Source organism: Lipophrys pholis, assembly GCF_963383615.2.
Source record: "Lipophrys pholis genome assembly, chromosome: 3".
NCBI lineage: Eukaryota > Metazoa > Chordata > Actinopteri > Blenniiformes > Blenniidae > Lipophrys > Lipophrys pholis.
The window spans coordinates 506,086-524,874 of record NC_137627.1 but is presented as its reverse complement, the minus strand read 5'-3'; the positions used below and the strand labels follow the sequence as shown (position 1 = coordinate 524,874).

The window sequence follows — 18,789 nt, the reverse complement described above, 5'->3', positions numbered from 1 at the left end:
AGAGAGAGAGATGAATCTGGCTGATGTTCCTCCATCCACCACAAACTCCATGAAACGGTTCCAAACCCCAGAGGAGCCATTCAGACTCCTGTCCTCACAAGCAGTTCATGTCAGTTCCAGTCCGGCCTGTTGTTGCTCAACAGGAGTCTGGACTGATATTGCGCGGTCATCCTGCCTGAGGCAGACCCCCCCCCCCCCCCCCCCCCCCCTTCACCCCCCCCCCCCCCCCCCCCACCCCCCTTCCACCCCCGTTGTTGTGGACATTAGTGAAATTCTTCAGAAACCGGAGCTGAGCGCAGCATTTGGCAAAGCGCGTCTCTTTGGAGAATAGGGAGGTGGCTGCAAACTTTCCAACTAACTTTGAGGGGAGTGACGGTGGGGGCGGTGGGGGAGGTGGGGGCGGTGGTTCGGGGGTTATAAGCCGCGAGCAGCGGGGGTTTGGGAGAGTGCGTCCTCCTGCGCTCAGACACGTCCACCGACTCGGTTCTGCAGCCATGGCACCGCTCCTGCAAATGCTCGCTGTCTTCCTGGTACCGGCTCTCCTACCTGCTCACACCTCGGCCCACCTCAATGACACGTGAGTGCGACGTTTTGCATGCGAGGAGAAAACTGTTGCGTTTCACGTTTGTTTGTGTGCAGAAGTTTGCGTCGTGCGTCACAGCAGCTGCGCCACAAACGCGCCGCTGTGCGCATCAAGTGTGATAAGAAAAGAAAAGACAGAATGAAATCCTGCAAAGTGCTGGTGAGATGGTGCACGTCGTGTGACTGTGGCGGCGTTTGGCCTGAGGACCGTGTTATGCAATCAGGACAGAGAGCGTGTGTGCGCCATCTGGTACCACTTTGCACCATTTGATGAATAACCTGCTCACCAATAAACCAATCTGCTGAATATTCCCAGCGGAGCTGTGAGTGCTTCTCTGCAGGCTTTAAAGCCAAACACCATCATGGGAATTGTGGGTTCTGAAGGCGGAGCCAGCCTGGTTGTCACCTTCTGTTTTGTTGCTGCAGTTTGTTTTCATTGTGACTCTGGTTGCTTTCATAGTTTGGGATCAGAGTCATCAATATTCTCTGCAGCACCACTAAAACTCAATTAAATGTGTCCTTTATTTCTCATTGGCAGCAGCAGCGAGCTCCTGTGTGCCAAGCAGCCTCTAACTGCCCCAGTGGTGGGCAGAATCCAGATCCTCAACATGCCCTTGTGGGCAATTTACATTAAAAACACATTTGTAGTAAAGCTGCGTTTCCAATTTTAATCTGCATGTGTCATTTTGGAAAGAAATACTCTGATCTCTTACTTAAAGGACCACTAATATATGCTCTATATATCTTTTTTATGCTTTACCCCTTTATTAAATCTGCTGGAGAGGCTTTTTAAAGAGTCACAGTTAGAATACAAATTCCTCAAACACAAACTGATTCAGCCTCTTCAGGGAGGTTTTTCTCATCAATGCAGTCAGACAAACATTTTCTGACCCATGAGCAAGGCACTTTGAGTGCTTTTGATCGTTCTGTTTCTGCTTCGGTCTGAAAACGAGTCCTATAACTAGTTGCTATGATAATAGATATAAAAACAAAATCAGCATCACAGTAAAGCTTTATTCTAGAAGAAATGTACACATCTCCAATCCAACGGTTCTTTTGTTTCCACTTATTTCTCGTTTTGGGTTCATATGGCACCACGTCCCTGTAATTTGACACTAGCCTCATCCTCTTGCTTCAGCTGCTGGGCGAAGCAGATGAATTCATGTACAAGGATTGAACACCAACTTTAAACGACACAGACAAACACTGTAGTTGCTCTTTATATGGCAGTACATGTAAAAGTACTCATTATAAATCCTAATATTGAATTACAAACAAAACAACACTAGTTTTGTTTTGAGTAAATGTGAAAGTAACGTCTGAGGCTTTTAAACAATAACTAAAAACTTTTCTTTTTAAAAAGCCTTTTTAAAATAGTGTTTTATGTGTCCTTTTAAACTTTAACAGACGTTTCACAATTTTTATTTATTTATTTATTGTTTTATTTATTTATTAATTTATGTATTGTAGTACTTTGAGATTGTTTAAATGTAAAGTGCACTGGTTTTGCAGAAGTATTTCATCCACTGTGAAAACGACTCATTCAAATTTTGTCTGTTATCAAGTGTTTCTGTTGGTTTCTGCAGTTTATCTATCTATCTATCTATCTATCTATCTATCTATCTATCTATCTATCTATCTATCTATCCATCCATCCATCCATCCATCCATCCATCCATCCATCCATCCATCCATCCATCCATCCATCCATCCATCCATCCATCCATCCATCCATCCATCCATCCATCCATCCATCATCCATCCCCTCTCTCTCTCTCTCTCTCTCTCTCTCTCTCTCTCTCTCTCTCTCTCTCTCTCTCTCTCTCTCTCTCTCTCTCTCTCTCTCTCTCTCTCTCTCTCTCTCTCTCTCTCTCTCTCTCTCTCTCTCTCTCTCTCTCTCTCTCTCTCTCTCTCTCTCTCTCTCTCTCTCTCTCTCTCTCTCTCTCTATATATAAATGTATAAAGCCAAGCAATTAAAAAAATAGAAAAAAAGATAATTGGTTGATTTTGAACTGAACCATTTTAAAGAAACAGGTTTGTTCTTCCACATCAGTGTTGGAGTTTAGAAGTAAAGATGGAAGGATTAGATGAAGAGAGAACTGTTTGTGTTTCTTCTTCCTGCAGTATATATTTGGTGACGGTGAGCTCCCGCGTGACGGCGGGGAAACAGGAGCCGCTGTGTGTTCAGATCCACGGGCCCTCGGAGCCGCTGGTCGTCACCGTCACCCTGGACCTGACCTCGGAGAAGCTGGTTCTGCTGGACCAGCCCGTCAAGCAGGACTTCTACCGCTGCATCAACTTCCAGGTCCGATTCAGATCGCAGGTCATGAGCTTTCACTGAGAGCTGGTGGGGATTAAATATGGTCTCTAAGCACAGTGTACCCCACCCCCACCCCACCCCACCCCACCCCCCACCTCACCTCACCCCACCCCCCACCCCACCCCACCCCCCACCTCACCTCACCCCACCACACCCCCCTTCCCACCTCACCCCCCACCCCCCACCTCACCTCACCTCACCTCACCCCACCACACCCCCTTTCCCACCCCACCCCCCTTCCCACCTCACCCCCCACCCCCCACCCCATCACCACCTCCTCACCTACCTAATTAATCAGCCAACACTGAGGCTGCCAACACCAGCGGTGTTTAACCCCCCCACCCCCTGCTGACTGTTATGCAACCCTCCGTATTGACCGTCACCCCCCCACCCCCACCCCCACCCCCCACCCAACCCTCCGTATTGACCGTCACCCCCCACCCCCACCCCCACCCCCCACCCAACCCTCCGTATTGACCGTCACCCCCCACCCCCCACCCAACCCTCCGACCGGCTCTGTGGCCAAAGCGGTGAGTTTCACCCGGTTCCTCACAGTTTTACTTGGACACCCAACAAAGATCGCTTTCTCCAAGAGACGAGACCTTCTACCTGAACCCCCCCCCCCCCCAAACGGCCCCCCGCCCCGCCCACCTCGGCCCTGTTATGCAACAGCAGCTCCATTAGCAAGTGAAAACATATGTAATGTGAGAATGACGCACCCTGCAGGGAGCAGAGCTGCAGTTACTCAATATCAGCTTGATGAATTGACTCTTTTTTTTTTATCCATCATCAATAACAGATGCTTCAGAGGAAAAACAACCTAGAAAGTAAAACATCTTCAGACTGTGGGAAGCTAAACTTACACCAAGTGTCTAAAAATGGATGTTTGTTCATCAAAAATAGACTTTTACAGGAAAAAGTGCTTTTCCTTTGAACAGAGAGACATTTCTGAAACTATTCAACCAGCATGAATGTCAGATTGCTGGATATTAAACTTTAATGTCTCCTCTCAACTGTTGACATTGCTGATTGATTTCAGTTACAGATACTTCGATACCTGTACCTGGTCCGATACTGCACAGAGTATTCGTACTCATGAAATCTGGCCAGTACTGAATCAGAAGAGAAGTGACAGAGTTAATAATCAGGGACTCACCACTGGTTGTCTTCATCTCAACATCTGGTAGAAACACCAGAACAAACCACAAGTGATTTTCAGCCAATCACAGAGCCAGGAGACTTAAAAGTCTCAGTCATCAAATGAAGCTGATTGGTTTAATCTCACACACACTACTATAGAGAGAAATGAAGAAATCCTCTCTTTTATTGAAGATTTTCTGTAGAAAATGAAGTAAACACAGTTCAGGACTCATTGTTAGTTTCTTGGCATAAACATATTTTGACAGAATTTCAGTTTATTCATATATTTTATATTAAAAAAAGCAACATTCCTCTTGCTTCCACCAGGGGGCGCAGCTCCAGCCGCCACTGGACTGCGACGCTCATTAAGAGTGAGCTGGAGCGTGTGGCGGCACACAGCAATGCTTAGCCTTCATATCGTTTACGTATGAATTAAGCTTTATATATTGAGTCAACATCGGTATCAGCAAGTAGCTATAGGTGAGTACTTGTACTTGTACTTGCACATGTACTCGTCCTTTGGAACCCTGGAATCGGTGCATCTCAGAATAACGACCTTGAGCAGCAGTTCTGTGAATTGAAGTCAAACCTTTGACCAACATGAAATAAAATATTGCGATGAAACAGATAAAATAGGTGAAAAACCAGTTAAAACAGATATGAAGCAATAACGTGATCAAACATGAGAAATCATGAGTTGTTTGTACAATTTGTGTCTGTAGATGAAAGATTCATGTCACATTCCAAAATAATGTCGTTTGGTTTAATCTAATAAAGCTGTTATGAATATTCACGTTAAACTAGAGCTCTTCAAGCATTTTTGTATCATTTTGCATTAATCTCAAATAGTATGGAGTATTAATAAAACATTCAAGAAAATAAAAACAAATATTGTGGTGGAATTATTGAGTTTATCCATCAATTCTTTCTGTTTCTCAGGATTCTCTTTCTTTTTTCTTTTGTTAGGAATCAATATTGGGACCAGGCTTCTCCTTTATTTCTCCCCGTGACGCTCTCGGCACAAGTAGCTTTAAATTAAGTTTGAATTTATTTGTAATAAATTTAAATTTATATCATAATGAAAACCTTAAATCATTAAAACATTTCAACATTTTTACTACAGGAGAAATCAATGAGAACAATTTGCAAATGTAATTATTTTGATGACATGGTTGAAAACATTCTTTAGTGTGTTTTAAGATATAAAAAGTTTTAGTTTTTCCATAACTGGGATCAATATTAACCTGGTAGGGTGTGTCTTTCTTTTGTTTTTTACGACTTCAAGAGAAAATGAATTCCAACATATTGCAGATTCAAATTAAAATGAAGACAAACCCTTAAATAATAATGATTAACACCCCCCCCCCCCCCCCCCCCCCACCCTGTCTATATCTTATATCTCGGCTTCTTCAAGGGTAAAAACAGGAAGTCGCTCCTTCCACCACGGTAGAAATGAGTCTGTGTCTTATTGTGGCGGGAACAGAGCTGCAGCTTGAATATTGCAGGAGTTTAAGTACTTTTAATAGAGTTAAACCGTGGCGTATACACAGTGACGAAGTATAAATAGGTTCTGGATTATATTGCTGAGTAAACAGATTGTGACCGACGCTCTCAGGAACGCCAATAAAGACTTTGAACGGCGTGTTTCCTCCCTGAAGCTTCTCTGTTTGTTTCAGGTTCCCTCAGTGAGCAGAAACACCGTGGCCACCGTCCAGATCGACGTGAAGGGCGAGCGCGACACCATGAGGGAGACGACCCGGATCCTCATGGTGCCGCCCGCCTTCATCCACGTGGTGCAGACGGATAAACCCATCTACAAGCCGGGGCAGACCGGTGAGCTGCAGACGCACAATGATCAACTACTTCTCATTTCTGCATAATGCTGAGGCGGCACTTTGCTGCCGGAGGAATCGTGTATTTAATGTTCTAAAATGGTAATTTCCTCAAGAGCCTGTGTGTGCTGACTCTGCAGGAAGATCTCAGGTCCAAATGAGGCGGATTCATATTTTATTACTCATTTTCAATCAGTCAGACTTTATTTCTACTGTTTAGTAGACTTTGCATAAAATTCTCAGAGATTGAATTTCATATAGAAAATGAGTTAAATCTCTTCCTTTGTTATAATCTGATTATTTGAGGCTTTAATCTGCAGTGTGGAAACAGCAAATCTCATTTTTGTCTTCCAGCAGGGAGACGTGTGCAAAAAAAGCCAATTTTGTCACTTTTCAAAAATATATTTAACTTTTAAACTGAGGATCGACTACTGACTAAGTTTAATCCTTAATACTTAATACTTAATACTTGATACTTAATACTTGATTCCAGTATCGGTTCCCTGAATCCCGCAATTATTACACTTTCCTTTCTGGGTCAGAAATCATTCCCCGGAATGCTGCCAGACATCTGGAAGTTTTCCTTCCATTTGGTTGGTTTCTAATCTCAGTTCTTCCTCCTCCTTCCTCCAGTGAGGTTCCGGATCGTCTCCATGGACACGGGCTTCATCCCGGTGTCTCGCGTGGTGAGTCTGAGTGACTGGCTGGATCCCCTCGTCCTCCAGGTCTATTTTGGTTCAGGAGAGTGGGAGGTGTGTTTGGAGGCTGTTTGTTGATTCTGAAGACGGCGTGGGAGTGAAGCGCAGTGTGGAGTAGCGTGATAAACACGCTGTCAGAGTTCATTTGGCGCACACTGCGTTTGACCCAAACATCTGAATCAATAGTGTCTCAGGGCTGGAATGGAGACGTCTCATTGTCCCCATCGTCTGCCCGGTTCAGCACTTTGCAGCTTCTTTAAGACGAGAATTGCTTTATTTTATTTTATTCATATTCGATCTCTGCATGGAGGGGAGAAGGGTTCGGTACCGATGTACATGCAGAGGCCTTTTAGATTTCACTGAATGCCAGATGGAGATCATCCAGTGTTTGACTGAGTGAAGACAGACAATTCCAGGGACACCACCAGTCTTCACTTAGCATGTCCTCTGAAATCAATACAAACTAAAGAGTCCAGGAGTGTCAGACGTACAAGCTTTAGTTCTATATACTATAATATTACACTAACTCTCCATGTTTCCGTTTGTTTTACTGGAAACACATCGTGAAACTCTGCCTCAAGAGTTTCGTCAAATCCTCCACCAGTGGACATGTTTTAAGAAAGATAAATAAAAGTTTGACATTATCTGGTTCTGAATGATGTGCTATCTGCGACATACATATAGATTCCATAATCTATGTCCGTTTGCACTTCGGCTTTTCTCTTTGGGTTTCATTCAACATGAAGCATGTTCACTAATTCACCCTCCCCGTTTAGCTTTGAAGCTAATGCTATGCTAAAGGCTAACTCTCATTCTCACTACATTTACTAAAACCGTTTAATTCCTGATAAATACGTGAAACTGCAGCCACATTTATTGAAAATATATGAATTGAATCTTTGAAGTTTTATACTTAGCGAGGACTAAGCTTAGCGGCTGAAATGTTGATCCACTGGTCTCTAGTTAACTGTTAGTTAACTGTTAGTTAACTTCACATGTAGCGTGTTCGTTCTGCACATTCAACATGCTATAATCAGCTGTTCCTTTTCTTTTCAGTACCAGGATGTGGCGCTCAAGGTAAGAACATTTCAGTCCTTAAATGTTCCAGAGAGAAATTGATTGAAGAGCTTTTTAATTATTATGAGCAGTAGTAGAGGATTGTTCTTTTCTAAAGCACATTAGGAATGCATTAATCACTTAACAAGGGATTCTAACCAAAAGAATTAATAGTTGCTCTTCATAATTACAGTTTATTCCTGTCCCTCTCAAGATACCACCTAGTGATACAAATTGGTATTGCGGCAAGAATCTTTTTATGACTGGTTATTGCTAAATTCAGTGTTGTATCTGTATCTATATATATATATAAAAAACACAATTTATATTTGTGTGAGATGATGGTAGGTTTCATATCTTGTTGATTTTCTGCTAAATGTGGTTGTTTGTAAGTATCACAAGCTGTTAAGTGATAAAAGTGACAGAAGCAATAATGACCATTATATATCGAGCAACTTTAAGAAAGAAAGGTGTGAACTTCAGGAAATGTGTATCTGTGTTTGTCACATGGAGGATCCCAATTCGAACCGCATTGCCCAGTGGTTGGACCAGGCCATCAGCGGAGGCATCCTGGACCTGTCCCACCCCGTCATCCCCGAGGCCGTCCAAGGAACCTACACCATCACCGCCACCACCGACAAGGGAGAGCAAGTCTCCCACAACTTCGAGATCAAAGAATACGGTGCGATCCAGTCACAGCACGCAGAGAGCCACGTCTTATCTAACGACAGAATGAACTTCAGCTCAGTCCTTCCTTCCTTTTTTGTGGCTTTAGTTTTGCCGAAGTATGAAGTGACGGTCCAGCCGCCCGGTGTGATCAGCATCCTGGATCAGGAGGCAAACCTGAAGATTTGTGGAAAGTGAGTGTTGAACCTCAGGTGTTTGATAAAGAATTACAAACAATGACATTGCAGCTATAAAGAAGCTTTTTCTACGTGGTAACCGATTAGTGAGGAATGTTTCTGTGCAGTAGTGACGGGTTTCATGTAAACTTCTTAGTCGGGGATTTTGGACTTTTTTTTTCTGTTTAGTTTTGTTGTCATCGTTTTATCGTGAGCTGTTTTAGTGATTTTGATCAATCTTACAGTCGTAGACAGTTTTTTCCCTTTTACCCTCTTTGATGTTTGTTTAGACTTTTTTCTGTCTTTAGCATTATTAGTGGCTTTAACGCTTTAGACTGTGAGCAGCCTTAGCAATGTTAGCTGTCGTGTACATTTGAGATGTTTTAGCCTTTTTGATTTGTTTTAAAAACATTTTCATCACGTGAGCTATTTTATCTATTTTGTTTGTCCTTTTCTATTAGTAGTTGTTAAATTGATTGAACCCATTAAAGTGTCTTAACCTTTATTCTGCCTTTGTGGTTTTAGCAGCCATTGTTCAGGTTTCCTCTGCTGAGAGTTCCAGCAGTTTCCCATGTTTTCTCTCCATATATGAACGTTAAGATTAGGCCGGCGTCATTACCACTTGAAGGAAATGAGTCTGTCTCTCTTTTCTTGATTTAAACCTTGAAGCCTTCTCACCTGACGTGCTCTTGTGCGCTCACCTCCAGATACACCTATGGGAAGCCGGTTATCGGTTCAGTCAAAGCGGAGTTCTGTCGAGGTGGTACCCGTTTCTACTGGTCCACACACTCCAGGGTAAAGGACATCTGCAGTACTTATGAACTCCAGGTGAGTATTCACAAAGCAGAACTTGTACTTCATCCACCCACTGTTTCCAGTTCTTCTACTTGACTTGTGTTGTTTCTCCTCCAGACGGATAAAAGTGGATGCGTCACACAGACTGTGAACTTGACCGCGTTCGCCCTGGACAACGACATGTATTCTGACACTTTCACAGTGAAAGCTGAGATGGAGGAGTACGGCACAGGTGAGAGGACCCATCCACAGGTGAGGTGTTTAGTCTGTGGGGCTGCTGTCTAACCAGGTCTGATCTTTACTGCCCCCTAGGGGTCATTCTGAAAGGAAGCGGACGGAGCAGCTTCAGCAGCGACATCCGGACCGTCACCTTTGAAGACGTGTCTGATTCCTACAAGTCTGGCATCCCCTTTGAGGGAAAGGTAACCACTCTCCTTTACCTTTACCATACAGTGGTATGGAACTTCTTCTAAAGATCACCTTGATCAAAGTTTCATGTGTTGGTTTGCTAAGTTAGGGCGTGTTCACATCCCCTCTTTGATCTGGACCAGAAACAAAACCTTTCGTTTGGGCGAAGTGAAATCTCCCATGAACTCTGAACAGGATCGAACAAGCCGTCTGTGTTGGTCTCGCTTCAGGTGCAAGCGATCTTTCTAGCAGGTGGGGAGAGAGGATGTGACGTAGAGCACAATGCATTCTGGGAATGTAAACAAACAACATTCAGAAAGAACAAGTTCCAGAATATCTCGTGGGCAGACGTGGAGTGGAGAGGAAGAAGTAGTGAAAAAGGCAATCAATCTAATCTGGTCTGAAGACTGGGTGCTTCCTCATAGTCCCTCCTATCTCCTTTCCTATCCACTTCTCCTTAACCCCCTGGATGATGTCACGAGGTTAAGGAAAGGTGTTAGGATGCTTCCTAAAGGAGTTAGTAAAAGGTGTTAGGATGCTTCCTAAAGGAGTTAGTAAAGGTGTTAGGAGGCTTCCTAAAGGAGTTAGGAAAGGTGTTAGGAGGCTTCCTAAAGGAGCTAGTGAAAGGTGTTAGGAGGCTTCCTAAAGGAGTTAAGGAAAAGTGTTAGGAGGCTTCCTAAAGGAGTTAAGGAAAAGTGTTAGGAGGCTTCCTAAAGGAGTTAAGGAAAAGTGTTAGGAGGCTTCCTAAAGGAGTTAAGGAAAGGTGTTAGGAGGCTTCCTAAAGGAGTTAGTGAAAGGTGTTAGGAGGCTTCCTAAAGGAGTTAAGGAAAGGTGTTAGGAGGTAGTATCGGCACTCTGTATCAGCGAGTATATAAAGGCTGGTGCTCAGGGGGCCTCCCTGGAGTTGGTGTCACTGCCTGTTGAAAGAAGCTTGTTGACTTGAATGCAGGTCAAAGTGGTCGGTCCGGATAACAAACCCGTGGCTGCTGAGCTGGTCTACCTGAGCACACATAACGAGCAGAAGCTTACGCTCGTCACGGACTCGAGAGGCATGGCGCCATTCTCTCTGGACACTTCCACATGGAAGAACTCGGTGCATCTGACAGTGAGTTCACCAAATGATCTCCGGGCTTGTTTCCCTTCCCAGTGCAGCCGGCTCATACGGACCTGTCCTTGATGGGACTGGGACTCGTTTCAGAGGATGAACCTTTGCTTTTCATCAACAGGCAACATCGAGAAACTCCACTGACAACGATCAGTACGTTCCCAATCTGCGACGGCCGGAATACAGATTGGCACACCACAACGTCGAGGCCTTCTACTCCAAGAGCAGCAGCTTCCTGAAGCTGAAGCAAATCAACCGCAGATTCTCCTGTGACAAAGAGGCGGCGGTGCGCGCTCAGTACATCGTCCAAGGAAACGAGCTGAAGACAGGACAGGAGGTCCTCGACTTCTTCTACCTGGTACGTCCCGATGGACCTTCAGTCACTACTTTCACCTCCATCGTCCATATCCTCCTGCTTTCCTCACTTTCTGAGACGCACATGACGTCTTAGTTTGAAAATGCTGCTGTTGGTTAGTTAAAGTCTCCAACTGCTTCTTTGAAATGTTCTTGGCAAAAGTTTTTTCCAAAAGTATTCTGTTGTGCTTTTTGTGTTTCTTCCAATAGGTGCTGTCTAAAGGCACGGTTGTACAGCATGGCCAGATCCCGGTGGCTGTTAAAGCAGGAAGCGGTAAACTGATGTTATATGACTGAACAGCTGGAGCTGCACAGCTGGAACACAGACAGAAACAGACGTCTGATGTTTTTAATCGTTTTCCTTCGTTGCTTTGTGACATTTTCTTTGCCTCTCTCTGCCTCATGTCCCAGTCAACAACGGAGAGTTGAATATCCCGCTGGCACAGGTGGCAAACCTGGCTCCGTTCGCCCAGGTGGTGGTCTACACGGTGATGCCCAGTGGGGAGGGTGTAGCCGACAGCCAGAACTTCCCCGTCCAGATGTGCCTCAACAACAAGGTGGAGCTCGTCTCTGCATCAGAACACCTGACGGCAGCTCACCTGTGCAGCAAACGGGATTTCAAAGCGTTCCAGCTCTAATGACTCCTTCTCCGTCTCCGTGTTTCCCTGAGCAGGTTTCTCTGAAGTTCTCGTCTGTCCAGGAGCTCCCGGCGGAGAAGACCACCATGACCCTGCAGGCCCACCCAGGATCCCTGTGCTCCGTCAGAGCCATCGACCAGAGCGTGCTGCTGCTGAAGAAAGAGCAGGAAGTCACTGTGGACTACGTATGACCCGTCTTCTGTTCTGTTCTGCTCAACGTAACCAACACCATGGCTTAGTGCACTTGCTTTGAATTACAAGTATCTGGAAGAACCAGGCATAGTATTTAATGTATTTCCCCTGAAACCACATTGGCTCTGTAGTTGAAGTCCTGCTGCAGTGAGAGCAGAGCGGAGCTTCAGTGTCATTCAGGCTCTGGCCTGGTTCTCAGGCCCACTTCAAGTGAAAAGGCAAAACCTTGGTTGCGCTTTGGGTGTCCGTTTACACCACAGCGCTCAGAGCCACTGGAAGTGCAACTTTTTGGAAGCGGCTCCCAAGGTGGCTCTTTTTGAAAATGCTTGGGCTCCATCGCAGTGTCGACACGCTGAAGCAACTTATTCTGGGAAAACTCAGGACCCGTCTCCCCGTTGCCAGGGGAAACGCTGCCGCTACACCACAGCCATAGTCCATAGCTCATCTGCACACGTGCGTGTAGATGGACGATGACAACAATGGCGGCCGCCTGTCCGTCCTCTCTTTGGACCTTTTTATAGTCGAGTCACCCGGAAAAGAACAACAACTTGGTTGTCTGTCCATACGAATCCCACTGAGATTGTTTATAGTTTATTGTTCTCTGCTTACATGTGTGTGTGTGGCTTAATTACAAAAACAATGAACAGCACCCACTAGTGGCCCAACATGAAAACTACATCGTTTTCAGCATTCCTACCGTGTAAATAGACATCGTTTTTCAAAACACTGCCGTGGAGACGTGAAACTTTTCTAGAACAAAAACACCAAAACTGTGTTTTCAATTCGAAACGACAAGAGCAACAAACACAAATACTTTAAAGTGATATAAAGAGGTTAAAGGCAGCAGGAGCAACAACATTTAAATGACTTTACGTATTCAGACCATTGGAGTCAAAACAAGTAGATTTTGGACGGATGAGAAACAGTCGTAGTTTTTTTGTTTTTTAACGAGTACTGTAATGACTCGTTGCTCATTACATGATTCAAGTGTTCAGTTGTCTTAAACTTGGTTAACTTTAAAGGCTGATCAATGAAGGATAAAGCTGGATGACAGAAAAGAAAATGCTTGACTTTCCAAAAACAGGCATAGAATTTGTGATCCGTACCAATAATAGACCTTTTGGAGGATTAACCCTTTATTACCTTGCTTAGCTGCTTAGTGGAGAAAATATGAAATCATTTTTCCTTAAAGTTCACTCAGACTGATTCAACCATTTCATCCTGCAAGTTGGGAAACAAGTTTTGCATTTAAAAAAAACTCTACTTTTTTCTTTCTTTGCAAGTTTTAAAATGTATCACAAGAATATATATTTCTTTGTATAATATGTAATTTGTGGATGTAAATTAGGGTCTTGCTCACATGAAAGCTTAAAAGGTTGCATGAGTGAAAAATGAGGTACAAAACCTTCGATTTGTAAAAAATGAAAATCAATGTTGGTTTTGAGGTTTTGCATTATGTTTATGTAAATTAAGAAATTAGAGATTATGAAGTTTTCCTTCAGTCGTTTATAATAATGCAAGAATGGTATTGAGGCTTTTTTTAAGAACCCAAATAAAGTAGATGTTATTTAGATTCTTGGAAGGTCCCTGAGCCTCGTGAGATTTGGCACCATCAACCTTTGGGTGTTTGTCCTTCAGGTTTTCAGCCAGCTGCCCATCGAGAAGCTGTCTGGCTACCCCGGTGAGGTGTCCGACTTTGAGCCCTACCCCTGCTTGCCCTTTCCGGTTCCCTGGCCTGGACTGGAAGACCGGGCCAAGCGCTCCATCGCACCCTTTGGACCGGTCGATAACAAGCACGACGTTTACGGCGTCTTTAAGGTAGAAAATCTGCAATTCTTTCTCTATTTCCACCATTTTTGTGATTCAGATCGACGCTTCTCTCACTGATTTCTGTGTTTTCACTGTCTACGTACCCGTTTGTCTGAACGAGAAGTCGCATCTGAGTATAAGTTGCTACTGTCAAGAAATACATCATAAAGATTTACAAATACATATAGAAGTTGCACTGAACGTACAGGAACAATGTTTTTGCCAAGTACAGACACGATGTCATCCCCCTCCCAAACTAATAGTATTACCGTATTCTCCAGATTATAAGTTACACCAAAGCATAAGTCATAAATGGGTTTTTGTTTTTTCTAAGTATATTTCTTTGGAGATGGAAGTGCAGTGATGATGACTCTTGTGCATCAGTTTCTGTTCCAGAACCATCTTTGAATTTGTTCATTGGCTTTTCCACACGATCAGCCTTCTTTCTTTTTCATCACGGTAACAGTTTCTCTCACTCTGAACTCTCCCTGCTGCTCTTTTTCTGTTTTTCTTTTTTACCTTTAATTCTGATTTGGAGATATTTTACTTTACTACTGAAATACAGTAGTAATGGAGGGGTTTCTCAGTGTTACTGTAGCAGTGTTCTAATGTCATACAACGACCTCCAGTGGTCCCAGATGATGTGTGCTGTGATATCTACATAAATAAATCCTCTCTTAATATGAGTCTCATGACCAGCTAAACCAGGATCAAGAAAAAGCTCCTTATAGTTTGGAAAATGCAGTATTTGGTAGTTTTTGCCCTGTATGTTCAGTAATAATCAAACGGTGTTCTTTAAGTAACTTGAGAGGTACTTTTTTCCATAGTTGTCTTTCTCTTTGTTTGTCCACTTCAAGGTAATTGGTGTCAAACTCATGACGAACTCGGATGTGAAAAGACCTCAAAACTGCCATGAAATGTTCTTCGATTACGGTATGTTCTGGAGCCCCTGGTACTCTCTCACTCTCCATTCATATCGACGTACTTCAGGCATGCTTTGACATTGTAAACTTTGTTTAGTTGACTACTACTCAGACTTAGAAGTCGGGTTTGTTTTGAAAGCCGATGCCATGCCTGTTGGGGACCCAGTTAAAAGGACCAAGAAGACTTTTAGAACATACTTCCCTGAGACATGGATCTGGGAGCTGGTTTCTGTTGGGTAAGTAAAGTAATGTAATGACTCTTTGTTTGTTTGCGTTTCTTTATCCACGTATTCCTAGATGCTGTAGACTCTCATCTTATGCCCATGGCTAACATGATGCCACAGGGCGCAGCCGGTGTGCTGAAAGGTAAAGACGAGGAGAAAAAGGAGACCGTCAGAACATTCTTCCCGGAGACCTGGATCTGGGACATAGTTACTGTGGGGTAATAATTACTTGTCATATAAAGGATTTAGACCATGTGTCTGAGTAGTTGAGTAGTGTGTGTTACCTAATGAGATGAATTTGAGTCGTTGAAAGTCTTCTAGTATTAACCTCTTTACTAAACGTCCACAGAGCGATGAGCAAATAGTCCTGGTCTTCAAATGAGTTTGGTTTATTCTGACATATAACATCTATATATATATATATATATATAACATCATATCTCTGCCACTTTTCCCCTCAAGTGTGACTTCTAGTCTAGTAACTACAATATCCCATCAACAGTAACCAAACTCTGGTGGCAAAGTTGGGTTCATTTGGGTTTCCTGACATTTATTGTTTCATTCACCAACAAAACAAAAATGATTTGATTATTTTTCCAATAATGTGACATCTTATGATATTATTGACTTCAACCTGATGTTCATTTTTCCAATAATCGAATTCAGACTTTTTTCCACACCGAAACATTTCAGCTTTTTTTTGTTGGATTCTGTGTAGTTTTGTTGATTGATTCAACTTTTTATTGCCAATATCGGCGATCATTTTCTCAATCTAAGATAACGAGAAGCTTTTTAGTTTGCAGGCAGTGTGGAATCAACTTATAGCTTGAAATTGTTGAAACAATTTGCACATTAGCTCATTTCATCATTTAAGCGTACATTCATTTCTAAAGCTTTAAAGTATTGTTCCTTTTGTACACTTTTTTAAAAATCGTGATACAATTAAAAGGTCAATTCACACCATCTGAAGACAACAACTACCAGTTACTGGTTCTAGAAGGTGATGGAGCTCTGGTGTTCTGTGTGAACAGAGACGACGGTTCTGCCACTCTGGAGAAAACCGTCCCGGACACCATCACTAAATGGGCCGCCGGCGCCTTCTGCGTCTCCTCGGCGGGCTTCGGCGTGGCGCCCAACACCGGACTCACCGTCTTCCAGCCGTTCTTCGTCAGCCTCACTTTGCCCTACTCCGTCATCCGAGGGGAAGTGTTCACGCTCAAAGCCACCGTCTTCAATTACCTGTCCAAGTGCATCATGGTAAATTCCTGGGACGGCTCGTTTCAGTGTTTTGGTCTCGGTGTTTCACCTCCAGCATTCCAGGAGGGGCTGCTTTAGCCCTTCTTTAAAGTACGAGTACTCACCTTTAACTGCTTGCAGATATTGAGTACTGATACACGTACTTATTGAATGCCATAGAACCTCATTTATTCCTCTCAGTCCACAGTGAGCCTAGCGCAGCATGTAGCGCCGAGCTGTACGCTGCGCTAGGCTCAGTGTACGTGTCACGTAATACTCGCCAGGTTGTGTCGGGGAACTTTCACGAGTACGAGTACTCCATGCAGTGTCGGACCCCATATCAGTATCCGTGCATCCCTAGTTTCACCTCAATTTCAATTATTTATGATGATGTTGTGTAAAAATAAGACAAAGCTTCCCTGAAGCAGAGTTTGTTTCCACGCAGGTTGAAGTGACTTTGGCCGACTCGGACCAGTTCAGCTTCAGAAAGTGTGACGGCTGCCTCTATAAGATCTGTCTGTGTGCGGAGGAGAGCCGCACCTTCTCCTGGATCGTGACCCCCACCGCCCTCGGTAGGACCACACCCTCTTCACACCAACAAACAAACAACTGTATTAGAGATTATTAGAACAGTTGAGCGGCCGTGGCGGTGGAACTCTAATTAGGTCAGAAGATGAACAATTGAAGATGCAGGATTTGGTTTCTGACTCCCGCGGCCCTCCTGTGTTCATCACGGCACCGGGGGCGCTGCTCGCCGCTGAAACGTTAATGATGAACTACTTCATCAATTCAGCACCGGGAACTTCTTCCAGGAGGTTAATTTTTACTTGCCTAATTAAATAAAAAATATAAATAAATGATTTAAATCATTTTATGGATTTAGATGTTTAATGGATCCATAAATGTAAAAAAGAAGAAAACACTCATTGAAGCTTTGATTTTTTGGTAAAATGTGATTTGTTGTTTGTGCTGTGCTCACTCATACTGAGCGGTGGAACAAACTAGTCCCCGCTCTGCTGTCAGCCCCTCATTACCAGCAGGAAGCGTGATGTTCCACAGTTGTTTTAACACCAACAACATGCTGTAATTCTCACGTCTTCGCAGCAGAATACTGATGCTGTTTGTTTCTGTCTAATCTGAACGGGCTAATTAATCCTTATTAGGGCGGCTGACAGCCGCGGCGTCTGCAGCGCTGCGAGCGAAGCCGCCGCCCGGCCTGAAAGCCGAGCGTTCCCATCAGCCCCCATCAGCCCCCATCAGGCGGGATGGAGTGGAGGCTGTGATGAATGTCAAGTCTGGCTCCTCTTAACTCCCCTTAGAGGAATGCTGACAATCACTTGTACTAACAAGTCAGGTAGCATCTCTGACGAAACCCTCCGAAACCGCTCCCCCGGGGGTGATCTGTCCTCCACGTGAAGGATCGTTGGTGGGGGGGGGATGGGGGTGGGGGGGGGGGGGGGGGGGTATGGTGGTAATAAGCTAACAAACAGGGATTAATGAGGGTGAAGAGGAAGGAAGCTGAGAAGTGTGTGTGTGTGTGTGTGTGTGTGTGTGTGTGTGTGTGTGTGTGTGTGTGTGTGTGTGTAGGTAAAGTGGAGGTGAAGGTGAGTGCCGAGGCCCTGAAGACCGACTCACTGTGTGGAAACGAGGTGGCCACGGTGCCCGATGTGGGCCAGGTGGACACGGTGATCCGGAACCTGCTGGTGGAGGTCAGTGACACAAACACACACACACACACACACACACACACACACAGTCTGTCAGTGGTTATTGTCAGTGTTTGATTTCGTCCACTAGGCTGAAGGAACTCCACAGATGGTCAGTCACAACGCCCTCCTCTGCCCTGCAGGTGAGTGTGCACCTGTACTGGAACACGGGGCGTCTCAGAAGATGCCTGAAGGACCCCCCCGCCCCCGCTTGCTTGTTTTAGGACCTTCTGCAACACCCCCGACTGTAATGACAGACTCTTTATTGGGCTTCCTAGGAGCTCGGTGTAGTGATTACATTCAGTAGCTTGTCCTGTAAAACATGGCGGACGAGGGGGTCTCAGGACACTTTAACGCTCTAAATGAATATTGATGTACCTGTAACTCAGAGTACCATTTAACTCCAAGTTATTCCCACATGACGGGAGACATGTTGTTAAAAGGAGTGGCGCTGACTTGTCTCACTGGTTTGTGGTCAGAGGGTCCGGTGGAGAAGAAGATTTCCCTGCTGATGCCCGAGCTGTTTGTGGAGGGATCAGCCAGAGCCAGCGTCTCCGTCGTGGGTCAGTTCGTCCTCATGGAGTCTCTTCACAGCTTTAATTGATGGCAGTTTCCTGCCAGACCTCCACAACTTTCCATGTTCACTGCTGTGGGAGGACATGGCATCGCCAAGCTGAAGTGAAAGCGACTGACCAGTGACGGCTGCGTTTAAAACATGTTTATATTTTAAGAGCTGTTGTTGTCTTCGTCTCCTAATCACCTCAGTGGGACTTTCCATCTGTTGTTCAGTTCTTAATCAATTCCTGGACAATCTGGTTCTTTTGACTCGGTTCACTAAAAAGAGTCGCTTCTTTCCAATCCCAAGGGGCTCCTCACAATTAGTTTTTACTTTTTATGCCAATCATGAAAATAAAAATTGACTAATAAGA

The 18,789-nt window shown here is 44.4% G+C and overlaps 1 protein-coding gene across 3 annotated transcripts in view; it reads left to right on the top strand.

Moving 5' to 3' along the window:
* Positions 1-416: 416 nt before the first annotated feature.
* Positions 417-18,789, top strand: part of LOC308107544 (alpha-2-macroglobulin) — a 30,420-nt gene continuing 12,047 nt past the window's right edge. Inside the window, exons 1-23 of one of the 3 annotated variants that reach the window (XM_080459925.1) lie at positions 417-577; positions 2,707-2,887; positions 5,719-5,875; positions 6,508-6,560; positions 7,629-7,649; positions 8,142-8,310; positions 8,404-8,488; positions 9,178-9,298; positions 9,383-9,497; positions 9,578-9,687; positions 10,623-10,778; positions 10,900-11,136; positions 11,343-11,406; positions 11,544-11,689; positions 11,806-11,955; positions 13,601-13,780; positions 14,629-14,704; positions 14,992-15,136; positions 15,950-16,175; positions 16,600-16,726; positions 17,742-17,863; positions 17,952-18,003; positions 18,340-18,423. In XM_080459925.1, the coding sequence (XP_080316051.1) occupies positions 495-577; positions 2,707-2,887; positions 5,719-5,875; positions 6,508-6,560; positions 7,629-7,649; positions 8,142-8,310; positions 8,404-8,488; positions 9,178-9,298; positions 9,383-9,497; positions 9,578-9,687; positions 10,623-10,778; positions 10,900-11,136; positions 11,343-11,406; positions 11,544-11,689; positions 11,806-11,955; positions 13,601-13,780; positions 14,629-14,704; positions 14,992-15,136; positions 15,950-16,175; positions 16,600-16,726; positions 17,742-17,863; positions 17,952-18,003; positions 18,340-18,423 (2,860 nt within the window). In that variant the 5' untranslated portion in view covers positions 417-494. Of the gene's footprint in view, positions 578-2,706; positions 2,888-5,718; positions 5,876-6,507; positions 6,561-7,628; positions 7,650-8,141; positions 8,311-8,403; positions 8,489-9,177; positions 9,299-9,382; positions 9,498-9,577; positions 9,688-10,622; positions 10,779-10,899; positions 11,137-11,342; positions 11,407-11,543; positions 11,690-11,805; positions 11,956-13,600; positions 13,781-14,628; positions 14,705-14,791; positions 14,931-14,991; positions 15,137-15,949; positions 16,176-16,599; positions 16,727-17,741; positions 17,864-17,951; positions 18,004-18,339; positions 18,424-18,789 lie in introns of all 3 variants that reach the window. The other 2 variants (XM_080459927.1, XM_080459926.1) reach the window with 2 other exon arrangements.